At 42.2% G+C, this 25,907-nt stretch overlaps 2 protein-coding genes across 5 annotated transcripts in view; one reads left to right on the top strand and one right to left on the bottom strand.

Annotated features, from left to right (window-relative positions):
* Nucleotides 1-94: 94 nt before the first annotated feature.
* LOC110503499 (AP-2 complex subunit sigma) lies at nucleotides 95-6,132 on the bottom strand. 2 transcript variants are annotated; one of them, XM_021581835.3, is made up of 5 exons: nucleotides 5,847-6,132; nucleotides 4,680-4,829; nucleotides 4,292-4,405; nucleotides 2,294-2,353; nucleotides 95-1,636 (listed from the first exon to the last, which is right to left on the bottom strand). In XM_021581835.3, the coding sequence occupies exons 1-5, from the start codon at nucleotides 5,847-5,849 to the stop codon at nucleotides 1,535-1,537; spliced, it is 429 nt and encodes a 142-aa protein (XP_021437510.1). In that variant the 5' UTR covers nucleotides 5,850-6,132; the 3' UTR covers nucleotides 95-1,534. The 2 variants fall into 2 exon arrangements, with proteins under 2 accessions (XP_021437510.1, XP_021437511.1); XM_021581836.3 differs by having other exon boundaries at nucleotides 5,942-6,123.
* LOC110503497 (rho GTPase-activating protein 35) overlaps nucleotides 4,885-25,907 on the top strand; it is a 105,319-nt gene continuing 84,296 nt past the window's right edge. Inside the window, exon 1 of one of the 3 annotated variants that reach the window (XM_036962193.2) lies at nucleotides 4,885-5,274. The gene's annotated coding sequence lies outside the window, so the exon portion shown is untranslated. Of the gene's footprint in view, nucleotides 5,275-11,820; nucleotides 12,097-13,819; nucleotides 14,511-25,907 lie in introns of those variants that run through there. The other 2 variants (XM_021581833.3, XM_021581832.3) reach the window with 2 other exon arrangements.

Genomic DNA, 25,907 nt, shown 5'->3' on the forward strand with positions numbered 1-25,907 from the left:
TTAATACCACTAGATGGCACTAATCACAAATTATACGCTTCCCAACTTCAGTACTTAAATTGATGTTCTTCACAAACATTCACAGTATAAAAAACACAGGTTAACATTTTATTTAGTACTTTGATTTGTTTTTTTATATACACTGACTGGGTAGTTTAGCAACAGGAGACCCCAACACATCTTTCAACAATCTCACACAGGACAGACAGGTGGACAGGAGAGGGGAAGTAGTACATTGCACTAAATCCAAAATAAGACAAAGAAAAACTTAAACCATAATAGTAGCATGTGAAACCTGTGACATGTTGGGGAGGTGCAAGACTGGACATGGTTACAATGAGGTGTTGTCACAGACCTACTCGACAACTGCCTCGGGTTTTGGTCATATCATTTGGCCTCTGGTTGTTTGGAAACCCTATTTATGTGACCAGGGAATATTAATGAATTTTCCCCCAATTCAGATCGGTGTATTAAAACACTGTGACAACGAGACAGGCAGGAGAAGCTGGGGAAAGGCCTGGAATAGACAATGGTTTCACACAAGATACACTATATATGTACACCATACAAAACAAACTTCACAGTACTGCTTTACTTAAAATATATCACTGTATAATTTCCCTTAAAGTATTTGTGTGTGTTTAAAGTTGAACATATCTGGTTGGGACTAACGAGCACCATTATGTGGAGTGGAGACGCATTGTCTGATATACAACCTGACATGATACTGACAGTTATTTAAGACTGGAGGACCACCTATGTAATATCACAGAGAGTTGATGAAACCCTGCACAGGTTGCCATTGCCAGACCTCTCAACAGCACACTTAAAGTGCACTCCATTGAACTGTGAACCACCACGAGAGGTCAACGGCTTCAATGGGCATTTGTAGCGGTGGTTTAGTCACTCCTCAGCTCAAACTGATTCTCCCAGACAAGACATACGGTGCAGAGAAGACAGGGATATCACAGGCAGTTTTCGCAAGGGTTTTCTTATGCTTTTTAAATTTATTTTTTAGCTACTGTAGTGACACTGGGGTTGCCAGAACATTGAACCCTTGTCATCCTCTCTCTCCACTAGTATAGGTTTGATGGCGGGATGTACAGGTGAATAACTGGCAACCTTAATATAACTGCCGTAAGTGCAGCCTCCAGCTTGAGACAGGGCATAGAGAGAACATTTATTTTCAGTGCTGCAAATATACTCATCCAGATGATTTTACTTGAACTGGTGGTTAAGAAATGAAATGATAAGGGCAGCACCAAAATACAGCCTTTCTGGGGCATAAGAGGTTGAAACTTTCTCATTGTTGCAGATCGAAATGTAATGTGTAGAGCTGAATCGATTCTGCATGACCGAAAACGATGTCTGTTCTATACCCTGCATTTCTATCTGAACGTTCTGTGACTGCACCCTCGTGAATAGGCCCCTGGTTTCTGTAAGGGGTGGAAGATGGCAAATGAGAGGGGGTCCTTTCCAGAGTGACATTGATGGTGGGTGGGTGATGGACTGGTCAAGATGGCTGCCCTGTTGGCTACTCGAGGGACTGGAGCATTAGCAGCTGCTTGAGGACCTTGGTCTGGCTCGTCTCTCTGATCTCCCCCGCCAGGAACATCTCATCCACCACCGTGTACACCTGGGACAGAACACACAGGGCAGGTTAGGTCAGAGGTCAGCCTACTGCACTGGTCAAATTCCCTGTGCGCACACAGCTTTAAAAAATAATAAAATAAAACAGAAGTGTTGGGAGAACTGTATAGATCCTGCAGATTCATCTCCACCCCATTACGTAAATGGGTCTTTCTAACAGTGCGTAGGCCTTGCTGCTGTGGCACTAGATCTAATAGAGAGGGGGTTGATGTTGAGGCAAGCTGTTTGCCATCATGTCACTTTCTGTTTTATTCGTGAATCCGAAGACATCACAGAGCGCAGCAACTTTTAGCGTGGGCTGCGCTTCTTTAAGGTTCAGCGAGTGGGCGAATATTCAGAAATGCCTTACGTAATTGACACGATAACTGCTTAAAGGGCAGTCATCAGAGGAGTCTTAATTGCTTAACATTTCTGGCAGAGGAAAACCAACCCCCACCAAATTGATGTGGATGAGCCTAGTTGACTGATTGTTGTAATTACGCATCACATCCTCGTTGCCATAGCACCTCCCCATTGCAATGAAAGAAAATAAATTAAAATGATATCTTTTCACCTCCCCCGGGTTTTTTCCGCTCCTTTCTGTTTTTCCTCTTAGCACAGAGTGTTTGTGGTTTTAAAAATCATCAACACTTTTTACTCTTACCTTGTAGAAGTTGAACACCAGGTCCAACTCGCACACGTTGTGGAAATACTCATTCAACACCTAAAGGGGTTTAAGACGACACGGGGGTCAGGTTTTGTTACATTAACTACTTAGTCTAATTCATAGCTAGGATACAGTGTAATCCATAGTACAAGGCTGTGGTCTGAAGTAGTGCACTAGCCTATATAGGGAATCATTTAAGGGCCCGAGGAAGTCCAGCATTCCAGGTCGCGGTGCTCTTGAACCCGAGTGTCAGGAATCTCAGCTGTTTTCCTTCACGGGCCACATTCCGCCTGCCCCTTGGACCGGGAGCACAGTGCGAGCTGTTCTGCCATTTCCCCTTGACCCCGGGAGGAAAGCCACTCAGGCAATGCTTTTTGGGAATATGAACGAACACCACCAGAGAGATGTGTCCTTCCCCCACTTTGGTGTTTTGGCCTTACTTTTGCATAGAGTCGGACTCTATATGGGGGCGTATTACACTGGGTAGAATGCACAGAAAATAGAGCCCCACAGTCAAGGTGTCATAATACCCATAAGACCTAGAGGTCAAACAGGGAAATGGTTCCAATTTTTCCACAGGGGAATTTAGAAATACTTAAAATTAGTGATGCACAGATATCCGATATTTTCCCTTGCAAAAAAAAACAATCCCGATGTTAAACATTTTATAATGCTTAAGGCTGCTAGTACAGTCAAATAATTCACACACACACCGGTTTAAGGCACTGCATCTCAGTGCAAGAGGCGTCACTACAGTCCCTGGTTCAAATCCAAGCTGTATCACATCCGGCCGTGAATGGGAGTCCCATAGGGCAGCACAAAATTGGCCGAGCGTGGTCCGGTTTTGGCCGGGGGAAGCCATCATTGTAAATAAGAATTTGTTCTTAACCGACTTGCCTAGTCAAATAAAAAGGTTGCACACACACACACACAAGCTTGTTGACCAATCAGGACCTGAATATGACTGCAAGTCACATAATTTAACACGTTCATACATTTTTTAGCATTGGGGGCATACTTATTTCACTGTACAGCCTTACCTATGGATTGTTGATCAATGACATGGGGTATCAGTCTACTCAGTGACACCCAGAGAACATTAGCATCGTAGCTCTTATTGCAGGGACTCTAAAACAACTGAATTGAGCCACATTTATTGTCAACCTGTGTATTAAACACTATTCCCAAGGAAAAACAATACTGTGTTTCTAAAAATGGTCGAAAAACAATTGGAACTATTGCCCTGTTTGACCGCTAGGTTTTATGGGTATTGTGACTCATATTGTGGTACTCTATAGGTGTGTTCGTAAATTTGCTCTGGCTATCTACTCCGATTTCAGAGCACTCGCGTCTGAGTGTACCAGAGGGCAGAATAACTGATGAATATACGAACACTCAACACCCGTTGAATATGGCCAGTGTCAGTAAACGTTGGTAAAAAAAGCATCATTAAATAATTGTTGCCAGCAGCACAGTTACAGTCACCAACGCTCTGGATAACCAGCTCGGCTAGGGTGAGTAAAATGGTTAGAGTGGGGTGTTCTCTCATTTATGTCCGGAAGTAGCTAGCATGCTAGCCAACGTTAGCCAGTTAGCTTGGGTGCTTGACTGCCGTTGTGAGGTCAGAACGCTCAGATCAACCCTACTCCTCGGCCACAGCGTCCAGTGTGCTTCCTGAACACTCCAAGAGCGAAACGCTCAGAATTTACAAACAGACAATCTGACAACGCTCTGAATTTAATGAACGCCTAAAGCGCACTCCTGCACTCCAGATTGAATTGATGAACACACCATATATTCTAAAAGAGCTGTAGGAGCACATCGATACAATCATTTACCAATAAAACATGCTTAATCATTCAGCTATGAATGTGGAGATTTGATTAGCCCACATTCCTTCACATAACCAGCCAAATAGTCATTGACATGAAACAGCTCCCACATTGTGTATCATCGTAATAAACAGTCTACGGGTGAGTTAATGTGACATCATACCTCCACAAAGTTGTGAATGCCCTCCAGGTATGCCAGGTTGTTGTCTGTCACATCCACACAGATACAGAAGTACAGACCAGCATAGCGCCTATAGATGATCTTGAAGTTCCTGAACTGAAGACAAGACATACAAGTGTCTCAATATGTGCTTTTCATTGAAGAATAATTAATAGCATATCGAATTCAACTTGGTTAACCAATTAGGGTTACAGTATGTCAGTGGAAAATATAGCCTATTATCCACCGCCTCTTCAGTGTCACAATGTGTGCTACAATTTAGGCCTGTGTCATTGTAAAGCCAAGTAAACAGTACGCCAAATGCAGCTCCAGACCTTGAGTTACAGTACCAGGTAGCTTTCAGTAGATCGAGTAGATCCTTCTGCCTTACCTCCACAAAGTTGGTGTGCTTGGCATCACGGACAGTCACCACAGCGTGCACCTCCTCAATCAGCTTCTGTTTCTCGTCGTCATCAAACTGCATGTACCACTTGGCCAGTCGGGTCTTCCCTGCTCGGTTCTGAATAAGGATGAAGCGGATCTGTATGGCAGGAACAGGGGGGAGGAGAGATAATGAAGAGTGAGAAATGCTCTGCAGTCTAGTACAGGGGCTCTCCAGCCCTGTTCCTGGAGAGCTACCCTCCTGTAGGTTTTTGCTCCAACCCCAGTTGCAACTAACTTTGTTCAGTTTATCAACCAGTGTGCTAGATTAGGGTTGAGTGAAAGCCAGCAGGACTGTAGTTCTCCAAGAACAGGGTTGGAGAGCCCTGCTATAGTAACTTAGCTAGCTACATCACAACATTCTGAACTCGGCATATAGCCAAGCTAGACTAGGCCTGAATGTAATGTAGCTATAGAACTTGATTTTCCCGTTCTTCTTGTCAGAGAGTCAAAGTTCTACACACTTCATTTCCAATGTGAACATTAGGAAACAATGAACGCTCGCTACCCTTGTCTTGAATATGGCTTCTCAGATCTAACTACGGGTAAGTAACGTTAAGCGTTTCACTGTAAGGTCTACCTACACCTGTTGCATTCGGGGCATGTGCCATAACATTTTATTTGATTGATTCACTGTTCTCACCACTCATGCATCATCAGTTTCACCTATAACCTACAACTATAACAAACACCAATAACAGTGCATTTCTGAGCATGGATTGGTTAAGAGTGTGCTGACAGATTCGCATTCCTTTACAACGCCTAACGTTAGCTAGTAATCTAACGTTAGCTAGCCACACCCTTCCAGGTCAAGATATATAGCTAGCTATGTTAACTAGCTAGGTGGCTAACTAGTCTAACGTTACTGACAAATGCAAGCCAGGCAGTTGCTTCGTAAAAAAAAAAAATAATAATAATCGAGAGCCGGATGTAGCTAATCGATTCATTTAGTTAGGTTTGTTTAATTCGAATATATAGCGTTATCTAGCTAGCTATACTTTATAGGCTTCTCATACATTTCACAGGAGAGATTGGCGAACGACATTGGCTAGCTAGCGGCTATGTTAACGTTAGAGCAAAGTAATTGGACACAAAATCTACCCAATTGCAAACATACCATTGTCTTTTCTTTGAGTCAGTTGTTTTAAAACAAATAGAAATTCCCTTAGCCTGGTGACTTTTATTTGATTTTTCATAAATTCTCCAAATTACCAGGATTGTTTTGACGACCGATTGCCCGCTATCTTACCGAGCAGGATGTACAGGAAAAGCTAAAGGCGCAAGGCATTGCGGGAAATTGAGTTTTATTAGACCAGTAAAATCGTTAGATTTAAAAGTTAAGGGAATTATATATCCCTACAAGAACCATCATGCACCCCTCTCCGGCTTATTGTGTCAACTGCAGATTCGTGAGGTCCAGTCACATGAATATTTGGCTCAGGTTTGGCCAATCATTTTTTTTTTAAATCAGAAGGGGGAAGTGCAAATTTTGCAGTATAAATAATTTACAGGCATTTTGACTTATTGTAATTTACGGCACATTATATAACGGGTAAATCAGTTCCTGAATTCTGATAGGTTACAGACGTATTCCAGCCTGTGTCTATTCCACAAGTTAGCGCCAGCTAAAACTGACTTTTAAATTGCCTATTTACTCTGTTCCATTTGACTGTGCGATCCACTGTCTCATCAACCCAGTCAGATTATTTATGAATTTGATCTCCACTATTAAAAGCATCTAGACATGATCTCACATTCCTTTTAGACTAACATTCGTTTTCAACAGGGGAGATTTGTATAAACCTTGCAGTCTGTCTCCGACATTTGCAACACAGTATTGAACGTGTCTGGCAGCGTTTCTATGGAAATAAACAACTAAAAAAGGTACAACTCAACGAAGTGCAGGTAGTTTGCAGTCTTTCCGGCTTCGGTTTGAAGTGATTGTGTTAGCTGTGTTGTTGGCGAGCTCCTCTGAACAATAGTCTCCTGACGATTGAGCACATTTTCTATGCCGGGCGAAATCACGCCTCATTCGCTCATTGTTATGGATGTATCCAAATAAATGTCACTAGAAAAAAACAGCTTAAACAAATGTGGCTACTTTGCTGCACTTTTTGCCGTGACCGTAAATTAGCCGAATTTGGCTAAGGGTTAAGAACGTTGTCAGCCAGTATGGCAATGGAATGAACGACTGGGTCGTATCCATAGATGCAGAACAAAGAGACGTCTTTGGCAACCGAACCAACAGAACGAACGACCAGCCGGCTTGGGTAGCAACCCTCGATTTGTGTCGGGACTACATATTGTGGAAGGATGAAATAGTATGAATACATTTGTCAAAATAACGTTAATGGAAATATTGCAATCGTTATTTGAATATGTTGGTAAACCCCTTTGTATTATGTTTGGTAACAACTTTGTATAAAAGTAATAATGCCCTCGAAGCCAGTGTATTGGCACGTTTGCCGGTCCGAGACAAAGTCAAATCAGATGTATTTATAAAGCCCTTCTTACATCAGCTGATGTCAAAGTGCTGTACAGAAACCCAGCCTAAAACCCCAAACAGCAAGCAATGCAGGTGTAGAAGCACGGTGGCTAGGAAAAACTCCCTAGAAAGGGAAGTCTAGGGCCTAACAACACCCATGCCAGTATATCCTCCAAATACCGGTTTCTCCGGCATGATCACTTAGGGTGTGTTCCTAAATTCAATCTGGAGTGCCAGAGTGTGTTTTGGGTGTTCGTAATTTCGGGGTGTTCAGAGCGCACACTGGACGAACAGGTTGAGGAGTAGGGTTTGAACCGAGCGTTCTGACCTCACAACGACCCAAGCTAACTGGCTAACGTGACTGGCTAGCCTGGCTAGCTACTTACAGACACAAACGAGAGAACACCTCACTATTATTCGCCCCAACTGGTTAGGCTGTTTTCATGTTATCCAGAGCGTTGGTGACTAACTGTGCTGCTGGCAACAATTTAATTACGATTTTTTTTATTGCTTGACGTTTACTGACACCGGCCATGTTCAACTGGTGTTGAGCGTTCCTAAATTCATCAATAATTCTGCGCTCTGGCACACAGACGAGAGCGCCTTGAAATGAGAGTAGATATCCAGAGTGAATTTACGAATGCACCCTTAATAAATTTTGTTGACATCACTTCAAGTATGTTGATAAAGTATCACTTCAAGCTAAATAGGGGCTCTCGAGTGGCGCAGCTGTCTAAGGCACTGCATCTCAGTGCAAGAGGCGTCACTACCGTCTCTGGTTGAATCACATCCAGCCGTGATTGGGACGCAAATATTATCCCGGCATTGTCCAGGTTTGGTCAGGGTAAATAAGAATTTGTTCTGAACTGACTTGCCTAGTTAAATAAAGTGTTGTGGTTTTTGTGAGTTGATTTATGATTTATTATATGATTTATGAGGAATCCAATTATCTAAAACAAAAATGGATACATGTAATATAGGCTACCACTGTGCTTGATTATGAAAAGGAAAAAAATAGGCAGATATTTTTTTATTTATCCTAAGAACAAATTCTTATTTACAATGACGGCCTACCAAAAGGCCTCCTACAGGGTCTGGGATAAATAAAAATATATATGATCAAGTAATTTTATATATGAAGTTTATAAATTCTGGAGTCATTAAAACGATTTTTTTCAACCACCACAAATGTCTTGTTAACAAACTATAGTTTTGGCAAGTCAGTTAGGACATCTACTTTGTGCATGACACAAGTAATTTTTCCAACAGTTGTTTATAGACAGATTATTTCACTTATAATTCATTATATCACAATTCCAGTGGGTCAGAAGTTGACATACACTGTGCCATTAAACAGCTCGGAAAATTCCAAAAAATTATGTCATGGCTCTAGAATCTTCTGATAGGCTAATTGACATCATTTGAGTCAATTGGAGGTGTACCTGTGGATGTATTTCAAGGCCTACCTTCAAACTCAGTGCCTCTTTGCTTGACATCATGGGAAAATCAAAATAAATCAGCCAAGACCTCAGAAAAAGAATTGTAGACCTCCACAAGTCTGGTTCATCATTGGGAGATATTTTCAAATGCCTGAAGGTACCACGTTCATCTGTACAAACAATAGTACGCAAGTATAAACACCATGGGACCACACAGCCGTAATAGTGCTCAGCAAGGAGACTTGTTCTTTCTCCTAGAGATGAACGTACGTATGGTGTGAAAATTTCAAATCAATCCCAGAACAACAGCAAAGGACCTTGCGAAGATACTGGAGGAAACAGGTACAAATGGTATCTATATCCACAGTAAAACGAGTCCTCTATCGACATAACCTGAGAGGCCGCTCAGCAAGGAAGAAGCACTTGATCCAACACCGCCATAAAAAAAGCCAGACTACGGTTTGCAACTACACGTGGGGACAGAGATTGTAGTTTTTGTGGAAATGTCCTCTGGTCTGATGAAACAAAAATAGAACTTTCTGGCCATAATGACCATTGTTATGTTTGGAGGAAAAAGGGGAATGCTTGCAAGCTGAAGAACACCATCCCAACTGTGAAGCACGGGCATGGCAGAATCATGTTGTGGGGGTGCTTTGCTGCAGGAGGAACTGGTGCACTTCACAAAATAGATGGCATCATGAGGGAGGAAATGATGTGGATATATTGAAGCAACATCTCAAGACATAAGTCAAGTTAAAGCTTGGTCGCCAAATGGATCTTCCAAATGAACAATGACCCCAAGGATACTTCCAAAGTTGAGGGAAAATGGCTTAAGGACGACAAAGTCAAGGTAATGGGGTGGCCATCACATAGCCCTGACCTCAATTCTATATAAAATTTGTGGGCAGAACTGAAAGTGTGTGTGAGCAAGGAGGCCTACAAACCTGACTCAGTTACACCAGTTCTGTCAGTAGGATTGAGCCAAAATTCAGCCACCTTATTGTGGGAAGGTGACCCAAAACATTTGACCCAAGTTAAACAATTTAAAGGCAATGCTACCAAATACTAATTGAGTGTATGTAAATGATGTATGTGTATGTGATGAAATAAATAAAAGCTGAAATAAGTAATTCTCTACTATTATTCTGACATTTCACATTCTTAAAATAAAGTGGTGATCCTAACTGATCCTTAGACAGGCAGTTTTTACTAGGATTAAATGTCAGGAATTGTGAAAAACCTCCGACTTCAACTGTGTGTAAGCACAAACACACATCACGACGAGAGACAACACTACATAAAGAGACCTAAGACAACCACATAGCAAGGCAGCAACACATGACAACACAACATGGCAGCAGCACAAAACATGGTACAAACATTATTGGGCACAGACAACAGCACAAAGGGCAAGAAGGTAGAGACGACAATACATCATGTAAAGCAGCCACAACTGTCTGTAAGCGTGTCCATGATGGAGTCTTTGAATGAAGAGATTGAGATAATTGTCCAGTTTGAGTGTTTGTTGCCGCTCGTTCCAGTTGCTGGGTGCAGCAAACTGAAAATACTAGCGACCCAGGGACGTGTGTGCTTTGGGGACATTTAACATAATGTGACTGGCAGAACGGGTGTTGTATGTGGAGGATGAGGGCTTCAGTAAGTGTCTCAGATAGGGTGGAGTGAGGTCTAAGAAGGTTTTATAAATAAGCATCAACCATTGGGTCTTGCGACGGGTATACAGAGATGACCAGTTTACCGAGGAGTTCTCCGTAATCTAGCATGGGTAGATTGGTCATCTGAATCAGGGTTAGTTTGGCAACTGGGGTGAAAGAGGAGCGATTTACAATAGAGGAAACCAAGTCTAGATTTGACTTTAGTCTGCAGCTTTGATGTGTGCTGAGAGCAGGACAGTGTACTGTCTAGCCATACTCCCATAATCAAGATGTCTCATATAATTTTGACCTATTCCATTATCATTGATTTCTGTTTACCATATTAAACCCCAGAGGAAACAAACCATAATACTTTTACATTTTTCCACAGTCCAAATGAAACATACATGACAAACTCTCCGACATCATGCCTTCAACCACAAGGCCTATTTGCAGGGTGTAACATAGGCCATTATACAGGAAGACTGGGGCACAACCCTAAATCTCAGCAAAAACAACAAAACACTTGTTGTCTTTCACAGCCTGTGACTTCCACACCAAAGGCAAGGAATACACTTTTGTTCCCAATCCCACACCAAGCAGTAACAGAAAGGAGAGTCTGACATTTATGTTACATCCCTTTGGCTGTCTTCTGCAAAATCACGGCCCCTGGGTTTGTTAACTGGTCTGGTGGGTAGCCGATCCGCTGCAGAACATTGTCCAGACAGCTTGGACAGCTCCTCTGTGCTGTGCGTTAGGCCGGGGAGGCCGAAGGGGGAGGGCGGTGATTGTCAGGGATTGCACAACTGTGAGTGGGAGGAATGTGCGTGCCCCTGGGACCCAGAAATATTTCAGCTGCAGAGCGAGTTGAGATGGGATAGGGAGAGTAAAGGGGAAACCAAGTAGAAAACAGGGCAGCTTCTCTCTCTCGTTAGGCTGCTTTGCTGTCTTGTTTTCCAATAGGTTTTCCAAGGCTGTTGTGGCTTTAAATGAATAGGAGCGTATGAAACAGTTCAGAGCATTTCCTCAATTTATACTCTGGTTAAAAACCAAGCATTGTTCAGAAAGGTTTTGGTCAGAGAGATCGGTATAGTTGGGCCAGCTTGTCGCAGTGAGTGTCCCAGCAGTAGTTCAGTGGTGAAGGAGAAAATGAAAAAACGTGGACAAATTATGAATGGCACTTTGACCCCTGCTAGTCGTGCTCGGTGTGACTGGGGTCGTGCAAATATTGCCGTGAACTCACTGACTAATATGATTGGACAGCAAGCGGCTTGTTGACTCGGAATGCTGTACTTTCAACTTTGTTTAAATGGAGGATGTTTACTTAAAACATTTAAAATACACAGATCAAGAGTAACTGTTAATATGTGGACTGTTTTAGGATATTTAGCAAAGTAATTATGATAAAATGTTCTGCCAATAAAGAAAGTTATCCAACACCCAAATTAATACATAAGAATCAGTTAGTCACAGCCGGATTCGGACTGCATGCTGTAAAGATGGGGGGCTTTCTCAGACCTTGCGGGGGCCCTGCGAAACTGCAATACGACCTGTGTGTGTGTGTGTGTGTGTGTGTGTGTGTGTGCGCGTGCGTGTGTGTGTGTGAGAGAGAGAAACAGGGAGAGATTCAATGCATAACAAAGTCCCCAAGCCAATAAACATCGGTTTGAGTTGTAGAACGAAAGCTGAAGAACATAAGCCATCCAGGTACCTTCCACAGGTGCAGGAGTTGTAGGCAAACTCATGGAAAACAGAAAGGAAAATGCCGTTCGCTGCTGCTCATGCTCCCAGGTGATATTTATTTACAATGTTTCCACCTTTAGGTCTTCATCAGGCATAGTAGAAAAACAATCATATTTAGTTGTGTACTCTTGGGGAAGGCCATAGCATTTAAACTGACATGTTATAATCAGGACGACTGAATTCTTCTCAGGTGAAAAAAGTTATTTCCAACAATTCAGTGAACAGCCGCCATATGGCGTGAGTAAGTCTAGAGAACCGGGAATAACCTTGTTGAGTTTAGAGATTTTCTGAATGGCTAAATAATAATATTCTCTTTCCCATTCTCCCTGTGTGCTGGACCAGATAAATGATTAGTTCATATTGGGAAGTAAGATTTGTGAGTGTCGTACATAAATGATTTATGCACGGAAGTCAGTGAAGCTAGTAAGTTAGACATCCGTTGCATTTTATATCAAATACATCAAATGCAATACAAGTATGCTATTTAACGTAGTTTACTTTCGTGGTGAATGCATAACTGACATGATATTGTGAAAATGGTTTATATCTATAATTGACGAACATGGATACATGTGTTCTACTGCAAAAGTTGGGGTCAATTCTTGGAGATTTATTCAAATGCACAGACATTTTTTTTTTTTTAAATACAAATTTTGCTGGAAGTGTTTTTCCAGTTCTTGCAAGTTGCATCTAATTTCTTGTCCTAAATTGCATTGACCTCATTTCCTAATTATTCTATCAATTAAAGGCATGTGCAGTTAATGGGGCAATCAGCAGTTGAAACGATAACAAAGCTTTTTCCCCGACACCCTGTTTTTAGCCAAAGCTGAGGGATGAGGCTGGGGAAATGTAACCACTCTACAATTCATAGACAGAGCTGTGGATGCAAGTGCCGACTGTCCATGATATCAAAATTATACACTGAGTATAGCCAACATTAAGAACACCTTCCTAATATTGAGTTTCACCCTCCCCTTTTCCAAAAAACAGCCTTCATTCATCAGGAATGGACTCTACAAGGTGTGGAAAGCATTCCACAGGGATGCTGGTCCACGTTGACTTCAATGCTTCCCACAGTTGTGTCAAGTTGGCTGGATGTCCTTTGGGCCGTGGACCATTTTGATACACACAGGAAACTGTTGAGCGTGAAAAACCCAGAAGCATTGCAGTTCTTGACACAAACCGGTGTGCCTGGCACCAACTAACATACCCCATTCAAAAGCACTTACATATTTCCATCCTTTCTGAATGGCACACATACACAATCCAGGTCTCAGTTGTTTCAGGGTTTTTAAATGTCCTTCTTTAACCTGTCTCCTCCCCTTCATCTACACTGGTTTGAAGTGGATTTAACAAGTGACATCAATACGGGATCATAGCTTTCACCTGATCATGTCAAGGAAAGAGCAGGTATTCTTAATGTTTTGTATACCTTATGTAATTTGAGTTATAGTGTTTTACATGTACTTTGTTTACAAACATTGTAATAAAACAAGCTTATATTTTGCATCCTGATGGGGTCTGACAGTTAAACTGAGCTCCTGAGGCATTTATATATATATATATATATATATATATATATATATATAAGCTAAATTCTTCAAGAATCAATGGGAATCAATGGGTATATCCCATCGCCCCCTTTAATTAAATAAAAAAGTATATTATTAATACAGCAAAAAAATGAAAACGAATTATGATGACTCACTAATTATTAGGAGAATATAAGCAATTATTGTATTTAGAAACATAATGAGCGTGTTGTAATTGTGTCCATGCGCCACTGGGCGAGACTACAGCTCTCTCTCTCTATCCTCTCGGAATAGGACGGAGGAGGAGAGGCTATATTCGGGAGAAGGGCCGGGCCGCCATTATTGGGAAGCTGAAAAAAATACACTTACACACGGTCATACATTTGGGAAGTCTGTGAAGCGATACTCATAGGAAACACAACATTTAGGGTTGTAATTATCAATTGAGCACTGCGCATCAACTAACACCGCATATGATGTGTACGCGTATGGGCATATCTGTATATTGGACACAACAAAGGAAATAACAATTGGTCAAAACAACGTGGTGAACCAAGAGGAAAACACAACGAATCAAGTCTTTTCAACGCCCCTCTTTCCTAACGCGAACATCCAGGGGACAAGAAATTGAAGTTCTACTGCATTTTTCGAGATAATTTAGGTGTTTTGTGTCCAAATGCAAGAAGAGGAACTCCACATGCAGATGGCACCGAAAAGTTAATAGGCTACTTGTGAAAATGGAGTCTTGATTTCAGGGTAAAAAATATACCAAGTGTTCAAAAGGGGAATGTCGATATTTATGTGACTGATCGAGGAGTAGAATTTCCTCTTTGTTAAATTCTCGAGGCGTTGGGAGTGCTGTTTTTGCGAGTTGCGAAGGAGAACATTGGAGAGAAAGGAGTGAACGAGAGAAGAGGGAGGAATGCTATGGTATGTACCAGTTCATTTAGCCAATGTTTTATTTGGTTAAACGGTTAAAAAAAAAATGAAAACAATTTACGTTAACTGACTATGATGGTGTGGTGTGGCAAGGAAAACAATGTTCCGTATATCAGTTGTTTTCCAGGTTTAAATGGGTAGTTGGGAGTGAAGTGGGGGTAATAAGTGAATCTCGTTCAGACAAGAAAAAAATGTGTAACAAACGGGTTTGCAATCTTTCTGTGTGGACTGGGGCTTGGTCAGGCCAGGCCAAGCTCTTCTGGGAGAATTAACCCTCTTGCGTAAAATAAATCTCTAATCTTAATTAATGTGCCCAATAAGTGTACTTTTAGAATAGATAATTATCAAAGCGTTTTTCATCTGTGCCAATTACTGGCAGTGTTCTATTGTTTTTCATTCATTTGTTCACAATTACATGTGACTGGACAGAAGGTAGCATTCATTGGCGATAATGTCTTCAGTCATTTGGAAATATAGTGTCCCCATGCCATGCGTAATAGCCCTATGTTATGGGCCGAGAAAGTTTAAATGTTTTTTGACGAATAACAAATAAAACCAGGTCTTATGGTTGGCTACGTTACATCACCCAACGATCTGTCATTTCCCCTCTATTCAGGGAGAATTTTGCACTAGTGTCGGTCAAAGCCCATGTCAAAAGAGTTATGGACGCATAATATTCGTTAGTTACTGCGTAATAGGTTATAGGCTATCGCCATTTCGACATTTTATTTATATTGCAGTTAGTCTTATTTCAAAGCTTCCGGCATAATGCCAATAGGCCCATAGTATCCCACTAGTAAGGGGCAGCTGGAGTGCAAGGCATGTTTTTAATCCGTCACCATGTTTTGATATTTGTTTCCTACAGAAACTGAACGGTTTCGGGAGGACGTTTTTATGGCCTACCCATCGAAGTGTTATGACCTATTTTAATCTAGTCTACAATTTCCAATTCTATCAAGTTGCATGTCTCGAGTTCGTGCGTTTTCTGTTTTCAGTGAACATTTTGAACTTCAAAATGGAATATAGACTGCGCACCATACCCATCATTGTTTGTGATGCAAGTTGCAACATTGTATATCCTAAGTGTCTTACAAAAGCAAGTATTTCGTCCAATAATGTAACTACACAGATAGGATGACATGTCCCTTAATAAATAGGCATTCATTTGTGCTTGCGCTGAGAATGAGTGAAGTCCGCATTGTGGCCACTCCTATGTTGGAGTGCGTGTGGTATCGTGTACTACGCTATCCAACATCGCTCAGCGCATGGAGCAGTGAATTTGTCAACGGTTTCCTCTACGGGTGTAAAGGCTCTCTGACATATTGACAAACAGCCACGGTTGGTTTGCCTTACCTGTTCTCCACTCTGTCAATTGTCACTGTTGTATTTATGTCTGCCAGTTATCACGTTCGAGACGGTCTTGTAGTTAGACACACGTCTAGTCTTACACATTTTGGTGAATTGTAGGCTATTAGGGCCTATAGATTTTTCTCTCGTTTTGTAACCAATCTCTTTGCATTCAGAGGTCCGAGTTAAGTCTGACTGTTTTGTAGTTCTTCAGCCATGTTTTGTTAATATGGGATTTCATTTGTTTCGTTTCGAGGAATAGTCAGATGGCTATGTAACATTATACAGGCCTGCGCAATAGAGGAATTTGGTGACCACAGACAATTGAGTTGAAATTAGCCCGTTCCTCGGCTAAGGTCAAGTAGTCAAAAGTTTATCGAACCACGACGTGTGTGTTTGGTGAGTTTGCCCTTTGGAGAGTTATTTGCACTGCTATAAAACAAAAACAAATCCCGATCAAAAGAGTGATTTGTCAACCACAGCCTATCAGTGGAGGCGGATGGGAGGAGCTATAGGAGGATCTGCTCATTTGTAATGAATGGATTGCATAGCACATATCAACCAATGAAACCACATGTTTGACTTGTTCCGTTTCAATGAGCCCATCCTCCTATAGCTCCTCCCACCAGCCTCCTCACAGCCTACCTATTTCTTATCATTCAGCGATTTATTATTATATACCTTTTTAAATAGGCCTATTGAAGTAGTCATCTTAGTCATCTTACAGTCATCTTAGTCATCTTACACAGCAAGTATGACAACACCATTATGGAGTTGTTGGCTTGGGTGTCAAGAACTTTCCTAACATGATCACCCCCCACACACATTTACACTATAGCCTCTCGACTTCCGTGTACTTCCAGGCCGTTTGAGTAATGAATTGGTAGGCTCCCTTGTCTCCCAGCCCTGCTTCTGCAGATAGTAGGATCTGAGTTGACCTCCCACCACCCGGGGTCTGTGATATGGAGCGCCTGCTAAGAAAGGAATGCTGGAAGGGTTTGACCTGCTCTGTGCTGGGGGCCCGGAGAGGAGTCCGAGCAGGAATAATAATTATAATAGATTTATTTTGTATAGTGCTTTTCATTACAAACAAGATTCTCAGTCTCCGAACACATGGATGGATGGAGGGAGGGAGGGAGGGATTAAGCTCTCATTCCTCCCTCTGTGTGAAGAGGAGCAGAGACAGTGTTTTGGTTTTATTTGAGGGAGAAGAGGGACCACTATGCCTTCAGGAAGTATTCACACCCGTTGACTTTTTCATACATTTTGTTGTTACAGCCTACATTTAAAATGGATTCAATTTAGATTTTATCACTGTCCAAAACAAAATACCCCGTCAAGGTGTAATTTTGAGTCAATAAGCGTTCAACCCCTTTGTTATGGCAAGCCTAAAAACGTTCAGGAGTAAAAATGTCCTTAACAGGTCACATAAGTTGCATGAACTCACTCTTTGTGTAATAATAGTGTTTAACATGATTTTTGAATGACTACCTTGTCTCCGTACCTCACACATATAATTAATTATCTGTAAGGTCCTTGCCTGGTTAAGTAAAACAATTATGTGAATTTCAAACAAAATATTCAACCAAAAAGACAAGGGAGCTTTTCCAATGACTCACAAAGAAGGGCACCGATTGGTAGATGGGTAAAAAATTAAAAAGCCGACATTGAATATCCCTTTGAGCATGGTGAAGTTATTAGTTACACTTTGAGATGGTATATCAATAGACCCAGTCACTACAAAGATACAGGCGTCCTTCCTAACTCGGTTGCCGAAGGAGAACGCTCGCTCAGGGTTTTCACCATGAGGCCAATGCTGACTTTAAAACAGTTACAGCGTTTAATGGCTGTGATGGGAGACAACTGAGGATGGATCAACAAACATTGTAGTTACTCCACAATACTAACCTTAATGACAGAGTGAAAAGAAGGAAGCCTATACAGAATAAAAAATGGTTGTATAGCAATGATCAACAACCAATTTGACAGAGCTTAGAAAATGGTCCAATCCAGGTGTGCAAAGCTCTTCGATTTACCCAGAGAGACTCACAGCTGTAATCGCTGCCAAATGTGATTCTAACATGTATTGACTCAGGGGTGTGAATACTTATGTAAATGAGATATTTGTGTATTTCATTTTCAATAATTTTGTAAAAATGTCTAAAAACATGTTTTTACTTTGTTATTGGGTATTTTGTGTACATGGGTGAGGAAACAATAATTGAATCCATTTAGAATTCAGGCTGTAACACAACAAAATGTGGAATAAGTCAAGGTGTAGGAATACTTTCTGAAGGCACTGCAGCAGGCTCTCGATACTGCATCATTGGTCATGCCAGAGTTGTATATGTGGATTTCACTTCCTCCTTGAGGCACATTCCAAAACCTGCTCCAGACAGGAGAGTAAAGGTGGATGTGTAGAATAATCTTCTGCTGTGTTGGTCTACGATGGCCTGCTATATCAGAAAATGGATGACTGAACATTTTCCTCGATCTCAATAAACCTCATAGGAAAAACTCACTGGACACTACACAAACCCATGTGTCAGACTCATGCAAACACCACCAATTGCATGGAGCTGCTATATGGTAATACTCTAAATACTTTACCCGTATTTAAATTCTACATTCTATCCAGCTATCGATCTACTCTTCTGAGGAAGGGTCACAGGCTACATTATCCCCGTGAATTCAACTGCACTCTTTTGGCTAGTTGCTCTTCCACTGAACCGATCACAAACCCACTTTTGGTTTTGCCGCTCAGCTAGCCTGCCTCTCTGCTCCCAGGTAACGTATTAGCAGTCAGGACTTCCTGGTCTCAGCCTGATTGGGCCCTTTGCGGCGCAGACACACCTCACCAGGAAGCCGCGTCCCTCACAAACAGCGGTACCATTTGCTCGAGCAGCAGGCCCCTCTGCTTTTCCTGTACCTGCTCGCCCTGGCCCCTCCCTGGGCCGCAGGTTGTGCCGCGAGTCCTTGGTCCGCCTCCTCATCTACACACAGCAGAGGGACCAGGCCATGTCATAGACATCAAGTCCCGGGACGTACTGATTTGGGTCGATACAGACGGTGATCAAAAAAAAATTCTACAGGGCCTCGTCACACGTTTCAGGGGAGAGGAGCACCAGAGGTCTTCAGCTTCTCTAGGAGCAAGAGCACCTCTCCACCTTTTGCCATCGTCCTGTTTATTAGCAGGTCCTGGCCATCACAATACACCTGTAAAAGCTGTTCAAGGCTTATACTATACATGCTGTAAATAACGAAGTCCACTAGTTCTGACGCCTCATTTCCCCATCTACTAGCCCATACAGCCATGCACGTTCAGTCCCTTTGGTTCTGACAATGACCAATCAACGGGTCTAACATCTATTGTCCAGCCTTCGCTAAAGACTAACATAATGTAGTGTTCAGATCACAATTCGGCTATAAGCAGAATCAATGCACACAATTCATGTATTGTGAAATCTGTTGTAAAATGTATTTCACGGTTTAAAAAAAGTTTATTGTAAGGTATATTACTGCCTTAATTGTTGCTGGACCCCCAGGAAGAGTAGCTGCTGCCAATGTATGGGAATGCATAATAAATTCAAATATTGGCCACTATACCCTTAAATCTATCCAACACTAACCATGCCACATCTCATTAAGTGACGATGAAACACTCTGGTTTCTCAAAACACCTTGCCTCTGAATGACATTTTCACCTGTTCATTCACAGATCTCACATTCCCGCCAGCCTAGGGAGACGTCATATTTCGTGGGAATGTTTCACAGAGCGAGAGCTGTTAAATCGTCCCTGTGTCTTACTAGGAAAAGTGATGTTGAAAAGATTTGATTGAAAGTGGAAGCCAGTGTTTTGATAGGAGAGCTAATTATAGACAGCAGCTATAGAATTTGTTGGCCAGATTACAGTGGCTCGCTTCTGAATGGCTGCCTTGTTTGAGACCCGAGAGTATAAGGCAGGGGAACGGCAATAAGAGACCATTTTTATCTGAATCATTAGAAAGTGTGCATGTGTTCAATTGCTGATTTTTATGGATGACGATAGCTTGTTACAAAGGACTCCAGGTTCTTGTGCTTGTCAGAAAGTCAGTTTGATCTGTTGCCTTTGAGTGGTCAAGGCCAGGGTTGGGGAAGGGAAAAACTGATTCCATTGCAGCATAGGGGAACATATCTCAAGGTGTTATGGGGTTGAACAATAACTAGTCCTGTCCTGCAAAAGCCTATATACCCAATGTTTCCTAGAAATCCTTGTACTCCCATAAGCCTGTAAAATATTTCACAGGACATCAATGAGAAAGTGGATGCAATGTCTCCTCTTATCGATCACAAATCCCCACCCCTCCCTGAATTGCAAAGATGGTATATGCCCACGTTACAAATACTGCTATTGGAGCGCTCCAGTGAAAGGTATGGGTGAGCTGTTGTGTGAATAGGGGTTATCAGCCTTTGTGAGGGCAGTTTGAATTGCCCGCCATGTCCTGGGTGACAAAAGGGGGCCATGATGTTTAGATGAATGGTGACCATGGAGATGGAGGCCCAGGATGTGGGCCACTGTTCGCTGCAGTGCTCCTCGAGACAAGATACAATTGCAAGAGGGAGAAAGGGGAATGAAGGAGATTAGAAACGAGAGCAAGAGAAAAAGGAGTGATGGAACGGGGGAATAATGCAGGATTTAGTCAACAAGGAAAGAGAATCGAAAGGAGTAAAAAGCGAGGGAATGAGACTCGGAGCGAGGGGGAAAAAGTGACTGACAGAGAGATGCACATTTAGTGAGCTGTTCCAATTATCTAAGACAGTTGGCCCTTTAGGCTGTGTTCCTGGTATGTGCCCCCTCAGTTCTGTGCTAAGGGATCAGCAATCAATGGAAACCGTCAGTAACCCTGCTGTCTGGCTATTGGCCACAGGGGATTACTCAGCACATTCAGCCGAGGCTATGAGTAATGCTGGCGAATAAGGTGAGGGCTCTGAACTACAATGGGCAGGAACAGAGATGCAGACATCCAATGGGAGTTCTCTAACGTCTCTTTTCCGAAGCATTCTTTGGCCTGATTGACAGCAAATTCGGCCTGAAGTATATCTCGGAGTATATCAGCACAGTTTCAGTGCGTCTTAGTGGGGCTCAGGAGCCTCCATCTGTGGTTATGAGCGACTGAGCCAGCTTTTTTTTATCTGGGGCACTTTGTTTCTGAGAGGCTAGAGACCCACAGGAGCACAGTGGAGTGCGAGATCAGGGGAAGAGCTCTCAGCGCATTCCACCCACACGGAGTTAAGCAGGCTAACCCGGAGCACGTGTGTGTACCTGCATGTGCGTAAAAGATCTCCAATATATTTTAAAATCTGGTTAGAGTCGTTTAAGTTTACACTGAAAACATTTGACCATCCCACCGCTGCAAAATTAATATAGGGGAAACACTGGAATAGGACTTTTGGGTGTGGAATTGGGCCTCCTTTTCTGAGATTTAGTACAATCAACGGGGGAACGGTCCCATGTGCTTTCTGAGTTTGGGGAGACCTGCTTTGGAGTAGATCCCGAATCATTAGAAATCCATAGACCCTTCTAGAACATGACCTTAACTGAGGTTTTAATTTGTATTATCTGTTCCCAGGATCTGAGGGGATTCCAGGTTCTCTTATGTGCTGTCACCGCAGGAAGCGTTGTCTTTTATTCTAACTGTCTGGTACGTCGCTACACCTGCAGCACAGAGAGAGCGCGCTGTTCCACTTCCACCATATTCTAATTAAAGGTGACAGGTTTAATCACCGACTGATAAGCTGCCAGGAGAGGAGGGAAAAGAGCCCACAGACGACTAGAGGCCTTAAACAGCCACTCTTCTGAGCTTAGCTCTTTCTTTCGATCGCTCTCTCTCTCTCCCGCCCCCACCTGTCTCCCTCCAGCACTCCGCATCTCTTCGTAGAATCGTGGTGCTACATTAGTGTCAGCAGTGGTTCAAGACAGTGGAAGGGCACCACCTTGTCACAAGGCGTTAGTGTGGGATGCCATTTCGGGAGTTCTCGTGACCAGTATGTTGCCCTTTACCACTTCCCCATTGGCCCAGGCAGACTGGAAGGTGAGGGGCACACACGGGTTTCATATCAAACCAAGTGTGACTTTGTGTTTTTTGTCGAAGGTCATTTCCATGTAAAATGACCCATGAGCACCAACGTGAAGATTTATAGGAGCATGTCAAATGAAAGCAGTCTTTTTTTTGGGAAATAAAGGCCTAGATATGTTTTTCCATCGCAAAAATGTGGTATAAGGGGGGGGGGTCTTAAAACATACTAGTAAAAATGGTGTGCCGCCCTATGGGACTCCCGATCACGGCCAGATGTGACACAGCCTGGGATCAAACCCGGGTCTGTAGTGACGCCTCTAGCACTGTGATGCAGTGCCTTAGACCACAGCGCCACTCGGGAGGCCCTTCCGCAAGTTAAGAAACTTTGCTTAGTTGAAGAAATATTGTCTTAAGGTTAGCTTGTTAACTGAACAAGGCTGTCACACACACACACTTCATATGAAATGAATGGGCTGGTACAGTGCCTTGCGAAAGTATTCGGCCCCCTTGAACTTTGCGACCTTTTGCCACATTTCAGGCTTCAAACATAAAGATATAAAACTGTATTTTTTGTGAAGAATCAACAACAAGTGGGACACAATCATGAAGTGGAATGACATTTATTGGATATTTCAAACTTTTTTAACAAATCAAAAACTGAAAAATTGGGCGTGCAAAATTATTCAGCCCCTTTACCTTCAGTGCAGCAAACTCTCTCCAGAAGTTCAGTGAGGATCTCTGAATGATCCAATGTTGACCTAAATGACTAATGATGATAAATACAATCCACCTGTGTGTAATCAAGTCTCCGTATAAATGCACCTGCACTGTGATAGTCTCAGAGGTCCGTTAAAAGCGCAGAGAGCATCATGAAGAACAAGGAACACACCAGGCAGGTCCGAGATACAGTTGTGAAGAAGTTTAAAGCCGGATTTGGATACAAAAAGATTTCCCAAGCTTTAAACATCCCAAGGAGCACTGTGCAAGCGATAATATTGAAATGGAAGGAGTATCAGACCACTGCAAATCTACCAAGACCTGGCCGTCCCTCTAAACTTTCAGCTCATACAAGGAGATGACTGATCAGAGATGCAGCCAAGAGGCCCATGATCACTCTGGATGAACTGCAGAGATCTACAGCTGAGGTGGGAGACTCTGTCCATAGGACAACAATCAGTCGTATATTGCACAAATCTGGCCTTTATGGAAGAGTGGCAAGAAAAAAGCAATTTCTTAAAGATATCCATAAAAAGTATTGTTTAAAGTTTGCCACAAGCCACCTGGGAGACACACCAAACATGTGGAAGAAGGTGCTCTGGTCAGATGAAACCAAAATTGAACTTTTTGGCAACAATGCAAAACGTTATGTTTGGCGTAAAAGCAACACAGCTGAACACACCATCCCCACTGTCAAACATGGTGGTGGCAGCATCATGGTTTGGGCCTGCTTTTCTTCAGCAGGGACAGGGAAGATGGTTAAAATTGATGGGAAGATGGATGGAGCCAAATACAGGACCATTCTGGAGGAAAACCTGATGGAGTCTGCAAAAGACCTGAGACTGGGACGGAGATTTGTCTTCCAACAAGACAATGATCCAAAACATAAAGCAAAATCTACAATGGAATGGTTCAAAAATAAACATATCCAGGTGTTAGAATGGCCAAGTCAAAGTCCAGACCTGAATCCAATCGAGAATCTGTGGAAAGAACTGAAAACTGCTGTTCACAAATGCTCTCCATCCAACCTCACTGAGCTCGAGCTGTTTTGCAAGGAGGAATGGGAAAAAATGTCAGTCTCTCGATGTGCAAAACTGATAGAGACATACCCCAAGCGACTTACAGCTGTAATCGCAGCAAAAGGTGGCGCTACAAAGTATTAACTTAAAGGGGCTGAATAATTTTGCACGCCCAATTGTTCAGTTTTTGATTTGTTAAAAAAGTTTGAAATATCCAATAAATGTCGTTCCACATCATGATTGTGTCCCACTTGTTGTTGATTCTTCACAAAAAAATACAGTTTTATATCTTTATGTTTGAAGCCTGAAATGTGGCAAAAGGTCGCAAAGTTCAAGGGGGCCGAATACTTTCGCAAGGCACTGTAAGTGCAGCACAATGCGCACTACACTTAATCAAAGACCGTACATGTGAAGATGGGCAGGAACTGTTTCTCCAATAGAAATCCCGATCACACTTGTAGGTGACGTCATGGCTTGTAACTTTCATGAGGTTGGAGTAATAACATGCTCAACTACTTAAAAATATTGGCTCGAATCTAATTTGTGCCTTTAGATATAGAGAGAGATTCTTCCCTAGTTGTTAATTTTCACTTCACTCATTGACTTCACAAACCCCGGCCTGGCCTGATTGGTCTGTTACACAAGTTTTACCTGAAGTCCCACAATGTTGAGCCTCTGGGTTTAGAAACTCTATGACTTACTGTTGCTAGCTTGGTAAAGCAATATCTTGCAAGATTATTTGAATTACTTATTAAATTCACTCTCCATTATCCCACTGCCAGTTTGCTTGCTAGTTAACATTAGCTTAACCGTTCGCGTTACCATTTACCAGTAGCAAAACCTAGTTAGCTAGCTTCACACGTTCTCGGCAGCTGCTTCATTAAATTAATCCATTGAGATTTAATTATAATGTTGCTAGCTACACTAGTTATCTTGTTGTGGCCATCTGTCTAGTATCATGGGCGGAGGTGCTAGGTATCTATCGGCAATAAGATATCTCTTGTGTCTGATAGGGCTGGGCGGTATACCGTATTTTCCAATATACCGGTATTGCTGCATGGACGGGTTGGGGTTTGTACTTGAAAGCTTGCTTTGTTAAATGTGATACGTCCTGCTTAAATCTTGTTAGCCGCTAATGCTAGTCGTTAAAAAAACAAAGCAAATATATCTGACCACAACATGGAAGAAACAAAGTCTAGGAGGAAGGTTAGGCCAGCCTATGGAGATGAGTCTTAAAGTGGAACTGACACCATTTTAACAACTTTCCATAAATGAAAGAAACAGGTCATTGTAGTACTGGTCTTCAAGATCAAATTCGCAATTTGTTTCAAAACCAACTTCCATAAGAGTTTTTAAAATGGTTTATATTTGACTCAAAATTCCATTTACTTAGAGTAAGGCACTATTGGCAGAATTAAATGGATGCAGTCAATGCCTGACTAATAAAATTCCCCAAGAAATGTGACGCACTAAGCTACTCATTTAATCGAACTTGAACGACTGTTAGCATACCTCTTAGTTGTCATTCAAAATGTATTTGGCATCAATCAAATGAGCAGGCAGGCAAGCTGTAAATCCCATTCAACTGTGGATTGTTATTGGACCCGGGGCAGGCTGCTACTACCCATCTTATTCACAATGCAATTTTTGACCGAAAAAGTTAAACCCCCTTAACCTACCGTCCCCCGTGCCACATTTTTTTCTCATCTGGCTCAGGCTAACATCGTTGCTGTTGTGCATAGGCAACCGAGGGAGATGGAGCCTACTTTTTTGGTTGTTTGATCAATGGGACTTTAAATTTAACCAGAAGTAAGACTCCCATGGTATTTTATGTATTCGCAAAAAAAACATGAAGCTTTCTTCTTGTGACTTTTGCTACTGCTTTCTAAACAAAGTTCTGCTGCCTGTAAACACAGTCCAGTCTAGTGCTGCAGCAATTGCAAATTGAATGTTACATGCGTGTATGGCATGGCCTATTTGCATAAGGGGCGTACTCAAACTGATTTGGTAATGGCGCACCGGTCTGTGTAGAGCGGCCCTGGACAAGACTGGCAAGTTTTTAGTTTTTGTCTACTGCAGTGTCTTAATTGCGTAAACCCACAGCGGATTCCCTATTCATATTACTGTAGGATTTTCACAAATACCCGACTAGATGTTATTTCAAGACATTCTATGAAGGTATGAAAACATCATGAAAATTAGCATATCTATGTGCTTGCTTGTCGCAAAAATATGAGCGGCCTATTCGT

The sequence above is a fragment of the Oncorhynchus mykiss genome, chromosome 24 (genome assembly GCF_057628025.1).
Source record: "Oncorhynchus mykiss isolate SJ-2025 chromosome 24, ASM5762802v1, whole genome shotgun sequence".
Taxonomy (NCBI): domain Eukaryota; kingdom Metazoa; phylum Chordata; class Actinopteri; order Salmoniformes; family Salmonidae; genus Oncorhynchus; species Oncorhynchus mykiss.